We start from the raw sequence: 18,415 nt of genomic DNA on the forward strand, positions 1-18,415 counted from the left end.
ATCGGCGTCTCACTCAAACACATGAGCACCGCTAGCTACTGCCCCTCCGAGCTTGGGGTTTGATTCTAATTTCGAGCTTGGAGTTCGATTCTGAGCTTGGAGATCGAAGTCTCTGAACTGCATTTTGCAAATTCACAATCATCGAAGTGCATCAGAAGAATCAATCTTCAAACTCCAAGGGTTAGCATCTGATTGCTCTCTTCCTAGTTTTCGTTCGATTCAATAATTTTTTTTTTCAGATCTATAATTCTGCAATCTGTTTTGTACATAGATACGTATGTAATTGTTGATGATTATGGTCTTAATGTTTTTGTATTTGATCAATTCATGTGGTTTGTTTTTGTACAATCTAATTGAAGCATATGATTATTTGATTTGAGAATCTGAAAATGGAAAATTCAGATCACTATTTGCGTCTCCTTGAAATAGAATTTTAAATTTAGGTTTCTATGCAATGATATGTTTATACATTGAATTTAGATATGTATTCAATGATTATGATCTTCCTTTTTCAACTTCTTTTTAATCTGCTTATATGAGCCCAAATCCTAGCATTTTTGTTTGTTTAACTGTTTGTGGCAGTTAAACAAAAAAAAAATTGAAAGAAAGATTTTAATACAAATAGTTATGTGGCAGTTTCTTCCTATTTGTCTCTCCATTTACAAACAAACAAGATAATAATCATTTTCCGTCACCCCTCAAAATTCAGACAATTAAATATTAAATTAAGATTAAATCCCAATCAATATTTCATCATCCAAATTTTAGGGGTGAAACAAAAAAACTAAACGTTCATGTCTCTAAAGGGTTTAAGTAAATTTCCATCCTCAAAAGATTACAAGGGATAAAAAAAAACTAACAAAACACCAACCAAACTAGCTACCATAATTTTATAACTAACTAATACCTCCAACATTAAAGTAACAATAAATAGTCAAAATAACTTAAATAATGTAAAGTTACAAATCATGTTAAATTATCAAAATACTAAGGTTATAAAAAAATAATAAATACATAAACTAATATTAACCCTAAGCTCAAGAAAACAAAAGAAATCCAAACAACATGTCCAACAACTATAGTTATTTATCTCTACCACCGTAGTCCCAACTACTCCTGCAAAAGAAGCTCGACTGCGCTTAAATAAAACGCACTCGAGTTTCCAAGAGATAAAACGGGTCAGTATACAAGTATACTGGTATGAGTACAACATTTGGCATCCACGTGTCTACCAGACACAAACAAAAGTACATTTAATTTTCATTACGGAACAAGACAAGTAGTTCCACCCGCACCGAGACGTAGGGGTAGTTTCCTGAGATAGGTAGCATTTAGTTTCTTACCTGTACACAACGAAATATAAATTGAGTATAAAATAAACAAAATAGAAATAAAAATATGGTGGGTCAACCTTGCATAAAAAGTTAGTAAGACCCACCATTCTGGAAAAAAAAATAAAAATAAAATTACTATAATTTAATTATAAGTAACTTGCTGAAGAAGTATAAAAATGTACCGTTTCATACTTCAATAATTCGAATTGATCAAAACTCAAAGAACAAAAGTTGTACAGAATCAAATTTCCTAAAAGGTAGTGTGGACGAATTTATAAGAAACTGAACAGATTGAGAGAAAAACTTAATAGAAAATCTTAAACGAAATTCGATCGAAAAATCTAGAATTGAAAACGAAAAGAAACTGCTGTAAGACGAATTTTTTTGAAAAAGTTCGAAACACAAAAAGTATTCAGAATAATGTTTTACTTAAGGTTACGCAAAACCAATAAAAATGAGCTCGTTTCGTGAGTTAAAACAGCCTCTAAAATCTGCATTGTTAAAATGAATCAAAACTGCTATAACTAAGATCATCTGATTATAAGTTATAATCGATCTTTTTGGTACAAAGTTAAATTACAAAAGTTTTCTAGAATTACATATGTATGCCTCTGCCCAAATTTCATAATTTATTGAGGTCGTTTACTATTTTTCAAGATATACAAATCAATACAATTCACACTATAACGATAAATTCATTATTAATTCTTTATACCTTAACTCCACCACTTCGGCCCTTTACTTCCGGCCTACACATATATCCCATGTGCCTCCCATATACCTAACACCGCTCTGAAACCAAACTTGCACGGGGATATCGTCCCGAGTTTGACCCACACTCCCCGAATGGTTAGTATATACATACGCGCGTAAATCAAAGTATTCGTCTACTTATAAGAACGAGACAACAATATATATGTACACAATCTCTCTTCTACTCATGAGAACGAGCATAACAATGCCAAACCTAAGGCATTCAAATAAATCTCATAATCCTCACTTTTTTTTTATACACTCTTTTTCACTAGCACTCAAATAAAACAACAATTCACGAAGTCATGGTAGAGTGTAAAGAATTTATCTATGGGTTCCTAATTAATTCTAATTTCATGTATCTACAAGTGTGATTACATCCACAAAATATATATATATATATATATATAAATCCTAAATCTTACATACACAATTAATCAAAATAATTAAAATCAATCTATTATCTTTATGTAAACAAAATCAAACCAACATCAAATAAATATAAATAAATACAAATAACAAATTAACCATAAATCAAAAGAAGTGGGTTTTGTACTCACAATTATTTTTTAAAGATCAAAAAAATATTAGAAAAACTAATAAAACCTCCAAAACAAAACCCTAACTTTTTCTTCCTTTTTCTCCACCTCACCTCTCTTTCCCCTCTCTCTTTTCACTCTCTCCTTGCTGCACTCACGCTTTCCCTCTCTCAATTGCACTAACTCTCTCTCGCGTGGCTGCTCTACCATTTTTTGTTCAACACCTCTCTAACTTATAACCTAATTTCACAACATATTATATTATTTAAATACAACATACTACAACATATATAAATATAAATATATAAATACGAGATTAAATATATATATATATATATATAAAGCACCTAATTTTTGGGATCTAATTCACTCTCCTTGTAAATATTCAGACTTAATCAAATATTAATCAGCTACAAACAAATATTTCCTTACTTGTTAAGGTAAAAACAATAGCTAAATCTATTTTGGAGCTTTTTTTCTCCTTAAAATATGGGAGTCAGTTGTGAAGGAAAAGAAAGAGAATCTTTGGTTAATGAGGGAACATGACGGCCAATCTTTTTTTTTTTTTTTTATAAGCAAAAATAAACTTTATTGATAGAGAGGGAAAACTAATACAACAATAAAGGAAAAAAAGGATGAGTGCAAAAAGTATCAAAGCGAGCCAAATCAATCCCAACTAGGTTGGCACCAATAAGATCGCCCTATCATATGCTAGCACACCATCAACAATTGGTGAGCAGCCAACCACAAACACCCAACAACAACCACACCAGACAAACCACAAGAAGAAAACAAAAAAACAACACCAAAGTATATCAGATCAGACCAGTATTATCAGCATCAACTCCTAATTCAGCTCCCCCGTATATCAAACAACAAAACAGCAAACCATATAGCAACATACTCAGCATCATAGAGCAACAGCAGCCACACAACATCATGCATTAATAGCATACAGCATCAAAACCTACCTGACCACCATTTAGCAGATCTGAGCAGCAGCATCAGACCTACACTAAAATGATGAGCATCCCTTCCCCTGCACCACATAGCACCAATCAGCGGACCTCAAAGAAAACCTGATTATATCCACCACAGAACACAGCAGCATGCAGCTCAAAGCAGAACAACCCTAATAGACCGCTCCCTAGAATTCCGCAACAGCAGCCCAAAATCCACAGCCCAGAAATTCACTTGAACCAACAACAGCAGCAGCATCTGGACACTTCAACTTGTATATACCTACTTCCCCTCATAGCTTCATACATCATCAAGCCACACAGTAGCATAAAACAGCAGGACAATAGTTATGTTATCAAAACCAACCCAGTAGCAGAGCCAATAGTATCACACCAAGCCACACAACCCCATGGAACAACATATAGCAGCAGCACAATAGTTATGTTATCAAAACCAACCCAGCTGTAGAGCCAATACCAATTGAGCAAAGACTTAACTCCCAGATCAAGACAACTCAACCCAGCAGTGACCTCAACTGATAGGCATATTTCGAATTTGCTATAGGTTATACATAAATTCCTGAATTGAGTAAGAGCACCCCTTGAAATGATCCTTGACCCAGAATGCCACTCTTGCCTTAATCAAATCACAGAAATCATCGAGCCCAACTTGCCTTCCACTAACTATTACTTCATTCCTGAGTTTCCAAATAGACCACATGATTGCCAACGGAATGGCCTTCCAGACTCTAGCTTCAAATTTTCCCCATTTAAACCCCAACCACCAGTGAATCAAGCCCTCAACACTACCAGGCAGTACCCACTGCACACCCCACCAATTCAACAACCTGGACCAAACTTGCCAAACAAATGGACACCAGAGTAATACATGAGAAACTGATTCCTCCTTTTTCTTACAAAAAACACAGCTAACTGGATCGTTTGATTCAGCACTCCAATCTTTTGAAGGAAGACAGTTATTTTTAATCTTCCTCTCCAAGCCAACCAACAAAGAAATTGAACTTTCGGTGGAGCCAGCTTGTTCCATATTAGACCAGTGCACACCAATGGACTACTAGGCACATACACTCTCAAGAAGGAGGCTACACTGAACTGTTGTGAAGAACATGCCAACCATTTCAAACAGTCCTCGCTCCCTGCTAGCCCCAACTCAACTTGATTCATGAGTGATACCAACCTACTTAATTCCTCAGTCTCCCATGCAAATAATGATCTCCGAAAATTCAGATTCCAGTCCTCTGATAGTCTTCTTCTTTCAATCAACACACTCAAGGTTACCTCCTTTTCTGTTGACAAGCTGTACAGCCTCGGAAACTCCAACTGAAGAGACTGCTGCCCAAACCAATGATCACTCCAAAAGTGAATCCTGCTCCCATTTCCCACAGCCAACTTGGGGTTGTTGAGAAAAATGCTCAGCAAGTGAGAGTTAGATTGGCCAACACTTAATATCCCACCCCATAATTTAGAGCAGGAAACTCTGTTGTTAGAATCGTACGATTCGCGATTCGAATTGTATGATTCGGTTCGATACACATAGAAATCGATTCGAACAGGTACATGGAATCGGAAATGGTGCAGAATCGCATCTGAATCAATTGATTCACGATACGAATCGAAGAATCGCTGAATCGCACGATTCGTTACTGTCGCGGGTCAACCCAGTTTCTCAGACCCGAATGGAAAAAAATCAATTTTTGGGCCAATTTTTTTACTTTTTCTTGGCACAAGATGGGTCGCCTGGTCTTCTAAGACCAAACGACAGTCCACCCAAGGTAACCCATGGTCCCTTTTTATTTCCAACAGACAAAACCCTAGAAAGACTCACCTCTCTGTTCGACGCAGAGCTTCGTGGTCCCTCTTTGCAGTGTTTGGTGGTCCCTTGCTGCTGGAATCTGCTTCGTGGCCCTTCGTATAGTCTTCGTGGCCCTCGACGCAGAGCTTCGTGGTCCCTTCCTATTGTTTGGTCGTCTCTTCTTGCACCTGCAATTTTGTTTGAGGTAGTACACTACCAGACAAACTTCAAATAGGGAATATAAAATACTATATTACTTTAGACTCCTTTTCCATTACTTTATTGTCCATTATCCATTACTTTATTTGTCACGACCCGAACCCGCCCCCGTGGGTTAAGGACGTAACCGGCCAGTAATCATGAGATTACCTACGACCTCAAACTGTTGTTAACATATTTTAACAGAGTTAATGGGGGCCAAACGGAAGCAAAATTAAAAACTTTGTCCATAGAGCCGTGCTTATATGCACATCAAACAACCATACTCAGATACGTTAATAACTCACATCAAAAGTACGGTTTCACAAAATTCATTACAGACAGGATCGTCCAAAACGAGTCAACCTATAACAGACTATGTACAGACATGCACTAGGTCCTTGCCAACAAGACAAAACATAGGTACATAGTGAAAGGGCAAGGATGGTCTCATGCGCGAGGCACAAGGCTGACTCTCCCAAAACTCCTGTTGTTTCTAGCAGACTTCACTGGGGCTGGGTTTGGACTTCCCTTGGCTCACCTACAAATACATGAATGAGCGTGAGCGATAGCCCAGTGAATAATATCAAATATAACAGTTACATAACAATATGTAGAACAACATGCTCCAAACGGCCTTGGGCCCAATTCATACTTCTGTTTAACAACAAAATATATATATAACTATACGATATGCAAGTCAAGTAACTATAGTTCCAAACATTCTGGCCTTTGGCCCATCCGGGTTTCCATTCATGGCAAAACGGCCTTCGGCCCATTCATTCATGTCAAAACGGCCTTTGGCCCATTCATTCATGTCAAACGGCCTTTGGCCCATTCATTCATGTCAAACGGCCTTTGGCCCACTCATTCATGTCAAAACGGCCTTTGGCCCACTCATTCATGTCAAACGGCCTTTGGCCCATTCATTCATGTCAAACGGCCTTTGGCCCATTCATTCATTTATTCTTGTCAGACTTTTGTCCACAATCCCAATTAACAACTCATAATATTTATAGGGGAATAACAATTGGACATTGACAAGTTTTCGAATATTGATATTACTCACAGTGATCGGCTTGTGGATGCGCCCTGGAGCTTGACCCTACACATTTCATGAATACAAAAGGGTCACTAACAGTTCAATCCGTTCTTTAATTCACATAGTCCTCTTTAGGCTTTGTTCTTATCTCATTAACTCATTTACAATGCTTAACATATGCCTAAGAGTGCTTACAAGTGAAAGGGAACGGAAAACGAATCACAGAATGCATGAACAAAATTCCAGGAAACAGGGTCCCCGCTCGAGCGTAAACTTCTCCGCTCGAGCGGACCCTTGGGGCCTGCAGAAGTACTAGTTGCACGAAAGATGCGCTCGAGCGTGGAATAGAGCGCTCGAGCTGAAGGCCTGTCTACGAAAATCCACGCTCGAGCGTGGAGTGTCCCGCTCGAACGGACATCCAACTCTGCAAAAATGCTGGGAGCACGATTTTCCCGCTCGAGCGGCCATTACCCCGCTCGAGCGGACCTCAAAAATCTGGGTTTCCCAGATCATATTCTTGAGCTCCAAATCGGTTTTCCATCTACATTTCTTGCATGCAATGGTTCAAATTACACATTTACACATGCTAACATGCTACTAATGCAAGATTACAACATTAGGAAGCTCAATTACATGAATTATCTACATGCATGTCCCAAAATATCTCAAACCCATCATCAACATGCTCAAATTCAAACATTCAAGACTTATACTCCCATGATTTGTACATGCATGTGGGAGATGCTCATCATTCTCAACTTAGATGGTACAAATGGTGGTTACAACATGAGCTTTAACCAAAACTCTACATGAATCATGTGTTTCAAGCTCAAACATGCAGATTCAAAGTAATTTCTTACATGCATGAGTTCTAAGACTTCAAACTCAACAAAAATCAACTCATTACATGTTCTTGATCACAAACAACCTTTGAACTTACAAATTACAAGTAAGAGTCCATGAATTCACTTACCTAAGAGCTTCAACACTCAAGCTCTAGCCAAATCTTGAGCTAGATCTTCAAATTCCCAAGTCTTGAGCCCAAATTACACAAATCTCTCCCTTTTTCTCTCCATGGCCGGCCTCTCTCTCTCACTCTCAATTGTCTAACTCAGATTTTGAGTTTTAAGAGAGCTAAAGGAGAGTGCAATACAAATATACAACAAGCCCCACTAACAAATATTTTAATATAAAATAATGGGGTACTTAATTTATCAATTTAATCAGTTTAAATTGACCAGAATCAAATTTCAATTAAATTCCACCGTAGGCTCTAAAAATTATGCCAACCGCAATGGCGTAATCAATTTCGGGTTCCGTGGCCGATAAGGCCCTCAATTAAATTTCCAAAGCAGACTACTCAAACAGATATTCCTACGATGAACAGATAAAATTTCAAACCACATATTTTCACATAGTGGAACACAAAATCATATCAAAATACATAATCACATCATGTTAAGGACCAATTAGCATATTACGGAACAGGGGTATTACATTATTATTGTCTATTGTGTGGACTGTAGAAGCATTAAAGAATCTGTTGTGTAGGTGAGACATTAAAAAAATATTTTGTTTTTTTTAATGGATAAAAAAAATATGAAAAGAAAAAAAAAAGTGGAAAACAAGATCCAACATGGGACCATTGTACCCGTATCAAAGATGATAATAGAATGCATTTGAGATGTAATTATTGTGGAAAAGATTATTGGGGTGGAGTGAATCGAATGAAAAATCATTTAGCCGGAACTCATGATAATGTTGGTGCTTGTATTAAGTGGAAAAAAACAAGACAACATTATAGATGTTGATTGTTTTGAAGAAACAAATATTGAGGGGAAAAGTAAAGGGGGAACTATGGATGCGTATGTCACAAAGGGGAGGGCAAAGCAACAAACTTTGAATCAAATGATAAAGCAAAGGGAGCCCGTGATTAGAGATATTTGTAGAGTCATTTATGGGCATTCATTGGCTTTTAATTTAGTGAAAAGCCCCTTGTTTAAGAAGATGTTGAAGTCGGTTGGTGAGTATGGTGTGGGATTGAAACCACCGAGTTATCATGAAGTGAGAGTATCTTTTTTGAAAAAAGAGGTTGATAATGTGAATCCAAGTTTAGAAGTGTATAGAAAAGAATGGAAGAAGACGGGTTGCACTATAATGTCCGATGGATGGACCGATGGAAAGTCTCGCTCTCTTACTAATTTCCTTGTTAATAGTCCAAGTGGAACGGTGTTTATTAAATCAATAGACACCTCTGGTGTAATTAAAAATTCTATGAAATTGTTTGAGATGCTTGATGACATTGTGAATGAAATTGGTGAAGAAAATGTGGTTCAAGTGGTAACCGATAGTGCATCGGCGTATGTGGGTGCCGGTAGATTATTGGAAGAGAAGAGGACTAAATTGTTTTGGTCCCCATGTGTGGCACATTGCCTTGACTTAATGTTGAGTGACATAGGTGAGTTGACGGTTTTCAAAGATACAATAATTAAAGCCAAGGAAATCGCTGTGTGCATTTATAGGCATGCTTGGGTGCTTGATTTGTTCAGAAAATTTACAAAGAATAGGGAGTTGACAAGACCCGCGGTTACTAGATTTGCCACCGCCTTCCTTACTTTAAAAAGTTTCCAAGATAGAAAGCTCCAACTTAGAGCTATGTTTCCATCGGAAGAGTGGGCTAGAAGTAGCTATTCTACATCTGTTAATGCAAAAAAGGCACAAGGAACAATCTTGGGAGATGCTAGATTTTGGAAAGCAATCAAGTATTGCTTGAAGTGTGTGCTCCCTTTGGTGAAAATTTTGAGGCTTGTGGATGGTGATGCAAAGCCGGCAATGGGATTTATTTATGAAGCTATGGATAGAGAGAAGGAAGAAATTGCTTCAAACTTGAACCAGGTGAGAGGTAAATATAAGCGCATTTGGGAAATTATTGATACTAGATGGGATTTACAACTCCATAGGCCTTTGCATGCGGCGGCATATCACCTTAATCCAATGTAAGTTTTTTTTCTATTTTTTGTCTAATTATTTGTGTTGTGTTGTGTGACTTATATACAAAATGTTTACGAATTTATCTTTCTTTCTAGGTTTCATTATCAAGAAAACTTCAATGCGGATACGGAGGTGAAAATTGGTTTATTTAAAACCATTGAGAGGATGTATCCGAATATAGAGGATAGAGTGAAGGTTGATGAGCAATTAGAAAAGTTCAAGAAGGCCGAAGGTATGTTTGGTATGAGCATGGCCATCTTGACAAGGGAAAAGAAACAACCCGGTAAAATTTTTTATTATGAAATTATATATTCACAATTTCACAACAATTATGTTGGCAATGGCATGCATTATTCTCTAACATCTCTTTATCATTTAATAATAGCTCTATGGTGGGAAAGTTACGGAGAAGAGTGCAAAGAGCTTCAAAAGCTAGCTATTAGAGTGCTAAGTCTTACTTGTAGTGCCACCGGGTGTGAGAGAAATTGGAGCACTTTTGATCATGTGCACTCGAAGAAAAGAAACCGGTTGGGGCAACAACGGTTGAATGCTTTGGTTTTTGTGAAGTATAACATTCAACTTGAGTTGAGGCAAATTAAGAGACAAGAAAGGGGTGAGACTTACGATCCTATTTATTTATCGGATATGGAATCCGATGATGAATGGATTACCGAGAAAAAAGATCCATGTCTACCCGAAGATCATTCATGGATGGACATCCAAGAGTATTTCGGAGATGATGAAGGAACAACTAGCAAAAAGAGAAAAACATGTATAATTCTATATTTTAATTTTTAAATAAGTTAATTTCAAAGATTTAGTTTCTATATTTTCAAATTTACTTGCTCATTCATAAGCTTATTTAATTTTATTAATGTAGGACCAAGAAATTTAAATGCCATCGATAGAGGAAAAAGAAAAGTATTTGAAGATGATGATGAAGTTGAATTGATTGAAGGTGGGGAAGAGGAAGAGGAAGAGGAAGAAGAGTTTGAAGAAGTGACTATGGTAGATGATGATGAAGATGATGAAGATGATATTGACCTTGGAGATGATGAAGATTGAAATGAAGAAATGAAGACTTTTTGGAATTTTTAACTTTGTCTAATCTAACTTTTGTTTTGGATGGTCTCTTTTTGACACAAGTTACTTTACAAGTATAGATTAGAGTTTTGAAAAGTTTAGAACTTGTTAAGTTGTGACCCTTATTCATGATGAATGTGAATTGCCATACATATATGTTGTGATGTGAATTTACATAAATTATATCATAAATACATAAATATAATATAGGATCATAGATCACGGTGGGGCTCGGACTCAAATCTCTTGCCATAGAAGCGTCTTACCTATTTAGACCACATGATCATCATGTAAAGTAACATTTTTATTACTTTAAATCTAAATATTTCATATTTATAATATTTAAGTGTATAAATATGTTTTTTTTTATGAAATTAAGAAAACGTAAGTGAATCTTTACGATTCACGATTCGATTTGATTCGCGATTCGGTACATGGCCATTTCGATTCACGATTCGAATCCCGATTTGACAACTATGGCAGGAAACTATAGAACAAGAAAATGGCGACCATCTTCCTCCACTAACCTGATACCTACTACACAGAACTTTCTTCAACAAGGAGGTATCTTCAATCCCAAATCTCCACCACCATTTAGCTAGTAGGCAATCATTTACATCCTTTAGCTTTCTAATCCCCAAACCACCTTGTTCTTTGCTGATAGTGATCTCCTCCCATTTTACCATATGGATCTTTTTCCTTAATTTAGTCCCACCCCAGAGAAAAGCTGTCCACAGGCGATCAATGATCGTAATCACAGATTTAGGCATCTTGAAAATCGACAAGTAATACACAGTGAGGCTAGACAACACAGACTTTATGAGAGTCAGTCGACCCCCAAAGGATAGTAGTTTCCTTTTCCAAGATGCTAACTTGGCTCTCACTTTGTCTATAATTGGTTTCCAAGTTTTCTTGAGTCTGGGGTTAGCACCAAGGGGCAAGCCAAGGTAAGAAAAAGGAGCACTTTGATTTTTACAGTGAAGCCTAGCAACGCACTCCATCACCATATGCTCAGGTACCCCAACTCCACAAACAAAGCTCTTGTGGAAGTTAATTTTCAACCCTGAAACTAACTGGAAGCATCTTAGAATTCTCTTGATTACTAGAACCTCCACCATATTAGCCTCACAAAAAATTATTGTGTCGTCTGCAAATTGTAGTGTGATACAGTTATAGCTGACCCATTCTGACCTAAAACTGCTCCTGTTTTGAGCCCTGCTGAACATGCCCTTTGTAATAGCATATTCAAGCCCTCAGCTACAAGGTTAAAAAGGAAAGGTGACAGAGGATCCCCCTGGCGGAGACCTTTTTCGGGAGTAAATTCGGACGTTGGAGATCCATTAACAAGAACTGAAATTCTGGAAGAACATAAACACTCATGTATCCATTTTCTCCATTTTATGCCAAAACCAAACCTACTCATCATAGCCAACAGGCAATCCCAGTTGATAGAGTCATAAGCCTTCTCGAAGTCTAACTTTAATATCATTCCCATCCGTCCACTTCTCTTCCACCAGTCAACCACCTCGTTGGCTATCAAAACCCTATCCAAGATGTTCCTCCTCCCAAGAAAAGCGGATTGTGCCTCCCCAATCACTCGAGGCATCACTTTCCTCAGTCTATTAGTGAGCACTTTAGTTAGGATTTTGTAGAGTGACCCAATGAGACTTATTGGCCTATAATCCGAAATAGTGGCTGGATCATCAATCTTGGGAATTAGGGTGATGAAAGAGCTATTTACACCACGAACCAATTTCCCATTCTCATAAAATTCATTAAAAAACTGAATAACATCAGCCTTGAAAATCTTCTAGCACTTTTGGAAACACATCAAGTTGAACCCATCAGGGCCGGGCGCTTTGTTTCCATCGTAGCTCTTAACAACAGCCCATATCTCATCTTCAGTAAACCGAGCTTCAAGACTCTCAGCTGTGCAATCAGTACCAATAGATTGAAATTGACCAAGAATCTTTGGCCTAATCCTCCACTGCTCGGAGAATACTTTCTGAAAGTGTGCAAAGACCTCCTGTTTCACCCCTTGTGGATCCTCAACCATCGCGCCCCCCACCAATATCGAATTTAACATATTCCTATTTTGCCTGCTAGACGCCACAATATGAAAGAATCTCGTATTTTTGTCCCCCTTCATACTCCATTCCAATCTGGATTTCTAAAGCCATATCCACTCTTGTTTTTTATACAGAGACCATACTGGCTTCCTGAGTTCACACCTTCTTCCAACTTCTTCCAACTACATTGTGTATGCTAGTAGCGTGTTTGCATATCATCATCTACATGTTTGCATCATTCAGTGGCATTATGTTTAGGTTGCATGTTAGAGTTGCATTCATGCATGCCATGTGTATTGCATTGTCTTTGGAGTAGGGTCTAGCCCAAACACGGGAAACGAGGGACGTTTCATACTCCAAGTGACGAAACATGCCTCGAATCTCGGTCACCGATACTTCGGATTACCCATGATGGAGTTTAGGCCTTGTTGTGTTTATTTGTGCATTCATTTTACATCGAATCGTGCAACCTGACTTCTCGTCCATCATGCATCGAGATGCGTGATTAGTGGCGCAAGGATCGAGGATCACATTCCCTAGAGCCTATGCAATGACGGGGAGAGTGGTCATGCACACATATGTTGAAAATTCTTTGCCATGTCCCTTTCTTGCTATCTGTTGCAGCAAACCGGAAACCAGCAGCAAAAGCAGGTCAGCAGCCTTTTGGAGCTTTGTACAATGTTCCGGAACCAGTTGCAAACAGAGGCAAATCGGGGCATCGCGATGGATTTCCCGACAAGGCAACTCGAGCATGCATGCATCCTTCATCATTCCGAGTAGAGCTGAGGCAGTCCATTTCATGTAGCATTGCATGCTAGTTTTTTTTGCTTTCTTCGATAATTTGTTAATTAATGTTGTGTAATAATTAGCTGTAATTCGTTATTCATTTTGGTTGTGTAATATTTATTTGGACCCTCCGAGGAGGGCAATGTTGTAATAAGTGTGCGTGTGTGTGTGATGCATGTCTTCCAACCCCACGTCTTTCTCCCTTTTATTTACCAGCTTATGATGGTTAGATTAGGGCACGTTTCAATTAGCATACTTATACTCGCATGTTTGCATTCATTCATATGTCTTGCATGCACCGGGCTCGGCGCATCATACTAACTGTATTGTATTTGAATTCCGAGTTGAATACGTGTATCAGTTGTTGCATTTTATGTGCCATTTTAGAATAGCCGAGCCTATCTTAGTTGCAATTTTGCTTGTGTTGCATTAGGCATTTCAGCATAGTTAGGATCATGCATTGATTTCTAACATAGCTTTTGTTTTGGCTCGGAGTACTCGATAAGTGTTTATGCTTTAGCATCCTTGCATGTGTGTGAGTGACTGCCATGATAGCATGCTTACTATGAGGCTAACTGCTTATGTAATATAACTGCCTGAATGCCTGTGGGTGAAGGTTGGGTTATTTGAATTGGAACAATTCATCGATTATGAGTTTTAAGCCCACTTGAGAGTGGCAAAATCATGTTTTCCTAAGCCTACCTAAGGGTGTCAAATCCACATCTTAGCCTACTTGCGAGTAGCACCTTCAAACCATTTTCAAACAAACATAAAATGTTTTGTTCCAATTCAGGCGATCCAGTCTAGACTTGTATGCTGTGCGCATCACATAGTAATTCTAGGCTAATAACCGGAATAAGAGCACATAATGTTTTCAAAACTCGATATCATGGTTAGTAGAGGCCGATCTTTGATCGGGCGAGCAGGGGTGCTCACGAAGTGACCTTCCCCAATCGTACCCAAGTTCCCGAGCTGAGGCAACTTTGGTGATGATGGACACGTGGCCTTAGGCACAAGTCAGGGTTTCCTAAATTCCCAAAACAAAATATTTAGGTGGCGACTCTGTATCTGGCAAAGGAGTCCATGTTTGGCACTTCTTTCTAAAAATCAGTTTTTCAAAGCGATTTGCCGGATTTGGACTCTTTGGTGATTTATCGATCTTGCATTGCACTTTGCGAGATTAGATTCAAAACCGTGACATTTGAGTCCGAACTGTAGTAAGCCCAATGAACAGAACGGGATTCCCTCCCGGGACGTTCGGGGACGTCTCAAGTTTCTGGCGACTCTGCTGGGGAGGTAGAGAACTTGACTCGAACTCATGATATCTTGTTTTGACTACACTTATGTGTTTCTTTGCATTGCATTTGCATTAGTGCGCCTAGGACACCGTGTTTGCCATCTGTTGTTCATGAACGGTTTGCCGGAGGCTCGCTTTGAGAAGTGTGCCATAAGGCTGACCGGTTACAGGCTCTGCCACGATGGGGACACAAACCCCGATTTTCGTCGGGGCACCCTTTTTGAGCATTCGAGCTAGTGTATATTCGGAATCCATATTGACCATTCCAAACTAGGACAGGTTGTTCACCCGATTGTAGGTTGTGTTGAAACCGCTGCGTGCGTAGTGAAACCCTAGCTCCTGACAAAATAGGACAGGGAAACCTTACCCCAACTTAGGGGTGTTTTTGGCTCTCGCTTGTTTGCTATGTGCTTTTAGAGTGCGTCTCTATAGGAATGCATGTATCAGTTTACAAGTTTGGGTATCAGGCCTGCGGGCAGCAGTTCAGTATTTTGGGAATCAGTTATCTGCGAGTATCAGATTCAGTTTTGGGGGCAGTAATTTGGGAACAATGATCAGTGTTTGAGAACAGTCTATTCAGCTTATCAACTATGTGTTGTGATGCCCAACTGTGTGTTGTGTGTTTATTTACGCGGTTATGCTGTCCGTTTGTCTGGTTGTTTATTTCTTTATTATTACGTTATTTATCTTTTTTCTAGGTAGTTTAGCACAATTGCTTCAGACCAAGCAGATATTCCCCAAGTACTCTGGATTAGAGGTCGCCGACTCAATCGATCCGAGGATCTGGTCGACGGACAACCAGTGTTTTGTTTCTTACCCTCGGTTATCAGACGGAGGTCGAGACGACGTAGTGTATTCGAACAGAGGTTGCCAGATCGGTGGTCTTTGAACAGTCAGGCTGAGATTTCCGAGTCTATTGCAGGGACAGATATACCGGTAGTTCAGTCAGATCAGGACAGTATGGAAGGAATGGAGGAGGTGGTCCGTCAGCTCCAGGAAAGCATGAGAGTCATGCAACAGGACGCTGTCCGTCAGGCAGAAGTCGCCAAACAACAGGCCGAAGTCATGGCCCAGCAGGCCGAGCTAATTACTCGGCTACAGCAGCAAGCCGGAGCATCAGCTTCGCATCAAGTTCCTTCCCCACCGAGAGTTCTAGTACCCGGGGAGATGGCGAATGTCCAAAATGTCCAGGAGGACATAGATATCCCAACGGGGCCGGCTCCGCCCCCGATTCTACCTCAACTATCCAAGGCACCCACGCCTATCAATCTACCAGATTGTCCCTTCGAATTCGAGATGGACCCTACAGCATTGAAGTTGAGCAAGCTTGAAAAGCTGTTCAAGAAATCCCAAGGGGTAAAGTCCATCCCAGACATTGAGGACGGATATACCGACGCGACTATGACGCTGCTAGATCGGTTCAAGATGCCGCAAATCGACCGTTTTGACGGATCTGGGGATCCCATGGTGCATCTATGTTTGTTCTCGGACATACTAAGGCCAATGGGCCTCACCAGACTACAGAAGCTTTCATTGTTTGGCTAGACCTTGTCGGGTGTGGCGGCCATCTGGTACTCAAAATTAGAAGACGATGTCAAGCGAAACTGGGATGAGATGGCCGAGGCTTTCATTGCACAGTACTCCTATAATACACAAATCGAGATTACAACCGGTGATCTTGAGACGACAAGGCAAGAGCCGAAGGAGAGCTTCTTTGATTTTGTGACCCGGTGGAGGGCCAAGGCCTCAATGATGACCCTTAGGCCAACTGACAAGGATCAAATACCAATGATTGTGCGCAATCTCCAGCCTAAGCTCATGCAAAAAATGATTGTTCTCCCCTTCCCCACCTTTTCAGATTTACACGAGATGGGGGTACAAATTGAGGATGCTATGAAACAGGGTCTGATTGACCAAGACAAAGAGCAACCCAGGAGAACCTTCAACCAAAACAACAATGCAGGCACAAGCAGTGTTGTAACTACTAGAGCTTCGGAAGTAAGCATGGTCACCACCACTCCTCCAAGAGCCCCTGCGGCTACACCATTCACCGGTGCGTCCGGTAGCAACCCACAAATAACCAAATTCACACCCCAAGGCCAAAGAACCTTCACCCCACTATATATGCCTCTGTCCAAGGCTTTGGGGGTCTTAATCAGAAAAGGGCACTTGAAGCCCCTGGAGCCGCGGCCATTGCCAAATCCACTACCTCCCTCTTATAACCCGGCAAAATATTGTGCCTTTCACCAGCAACATGGTCACGATACTGACCATTGTTTCAAATTGCGTCATGAGATTCAAGATCTCATTGACAAACAAGTGATTATGCCTCCAGAAAAACCCAATGTCACAACTAACCCTCTCCCACCACACAACCAAGCTCCACCTCCAAAACGCATCAACTTTATCCAGACTGGGTCACGTCATACGACCCCAGCATATATATCATCCCATCTCACCTACCCAAGCTGGACGTGTTCCTTCTTGACAGCACCGACTTATGCATGTTGGACATCTCCCAAACCCAACCCGAACCAATGATGGTGGCTGTCGAAGACAAAATAGGGATAACTTCGGAGGAAAATGGGAGTGTTGATTTAGGGACTGAGGAATTGGGGAGCTTTGCTGAGGAGGTGTACAATCCGAGTGGCTACATTGCGTCAGCGGGTCAGATTAGGCCAAATGTGGGATTGTCGGTGGGGGCAGAAATTTGTATACTACGGGGGGATGGACTTGATCAGAGGATAGATGACTTAGCAGTTCTGGAAGGGGACATTGCTAACCTTCAAATTTTCAACGAACAAGATCCGGGGGACATGACAGTCAACTAGTTCGATTTTGAGGAGTCAACAGAGGTCACAGGGTGGCTTGACGACCAACCAGATATTGTTGAAGAATCTCAGCTGGAGAAGGGCCCGTTAGGGGCAAGGACATCAATTGTGGCTGGAAGGGCCGGGAATCAGTTTGCATCGCCGGAGAGCGCCGGTGCTAAGAATTTCACTCGGGATTTGGGCATTGTGAATGCAGGAAATGTTGAGCAGGCTGTGTTGAAGTAGTTAGAACAAGAAGGGATCGAAGATTCCGAAAGAGCCAGAAAGGCTAAAGCTCCTGCGGGGGTTGAGAGTGCTGTGTGCACAAGAACAGAATGTACTGTGAGTACAGGAACGCAAGGTGCTGCGGGCGCAGAGATTTTTGTAACGGAGCCGGAAAGATGTCTGTCGGTAGCCGATGGAATGTGGTGGGAAGACGATGATATATGTCTTGCCCACACGGATGAGGATTGGGGGAGCAATCAACCTGATGATGCCTGGTATATCAGCGAAGTCGATCATATGACAATGAGTGGTCGGTATTTCAAGCCCCCGCATCTAGGCCAACCAGAAGTGTCTGGGAAGGACAAGGAGGCAGAGAAACAAAAAGAGAAGCAACTCGAAGATGAGGCCGTGCTGAGATAGTTGAAAAAGAAACATGCAGACATCTCCATCTAGGGACTGCTTATGGCTTCTCGAGTACATAGATAGGCCGTCCTTTTAGCCATGGACAAGGCCAAA

The 18,415-nt window shown here is 40.2% G+C and overlaps 1 protein-coding gene and 1 long non-coding RNA gene across 2 annotated transcripts; both read left to right on the plus strand.

Annotated features, from left to right (window-relative positions):
• The first annotated feature begins 8,495 nt into the window (after positions 1 to 8,495).
• On the plus strand, positions 8,496 to 9,638 carry LOC145796793 (uncharacterized). The gene has a single exon (XM_082882188.1). The coding sequence runs from the start codon at positions 8,496 to 8,498 to the stop codon at positions 9,636 to 9,638; it is 1,143 nt and encodes a 380-aa protein (XP_082738314.1).
• An 86-nt stretch (positions 9,639 to 9,724) lies between these two features.
• On the plus strand, positions 9,725 to 10,224 carry LOC145789522 (uncharacterized). The gene is made up of 2 exons (XR_014327534.1): positions 9,725 to 9,912; positions 10,015 to 10,224. It is a non-coding gene; the product is annotated as an uncharacterized LOC145789522 (long non-coding RNA).
• Positions 10,225 to 18,415: the final 8,191 nt, after the last annotated feature.

Source organism: Camellia sinensis, chromosome 1 (assembly GCF_055761805.1).
Source record: "Camellia sinensis isolate YWXY chromosome 1, ASM5576180v1, whole genome shotgun sequence".
Taxonomy (NCBI): domain Eukaryota; kingdom Viridiplantae; phylum Streptophyta; class Magnoliopsida; order Ericales; family Theaceae; genus Camellia; species Camellia sinensis.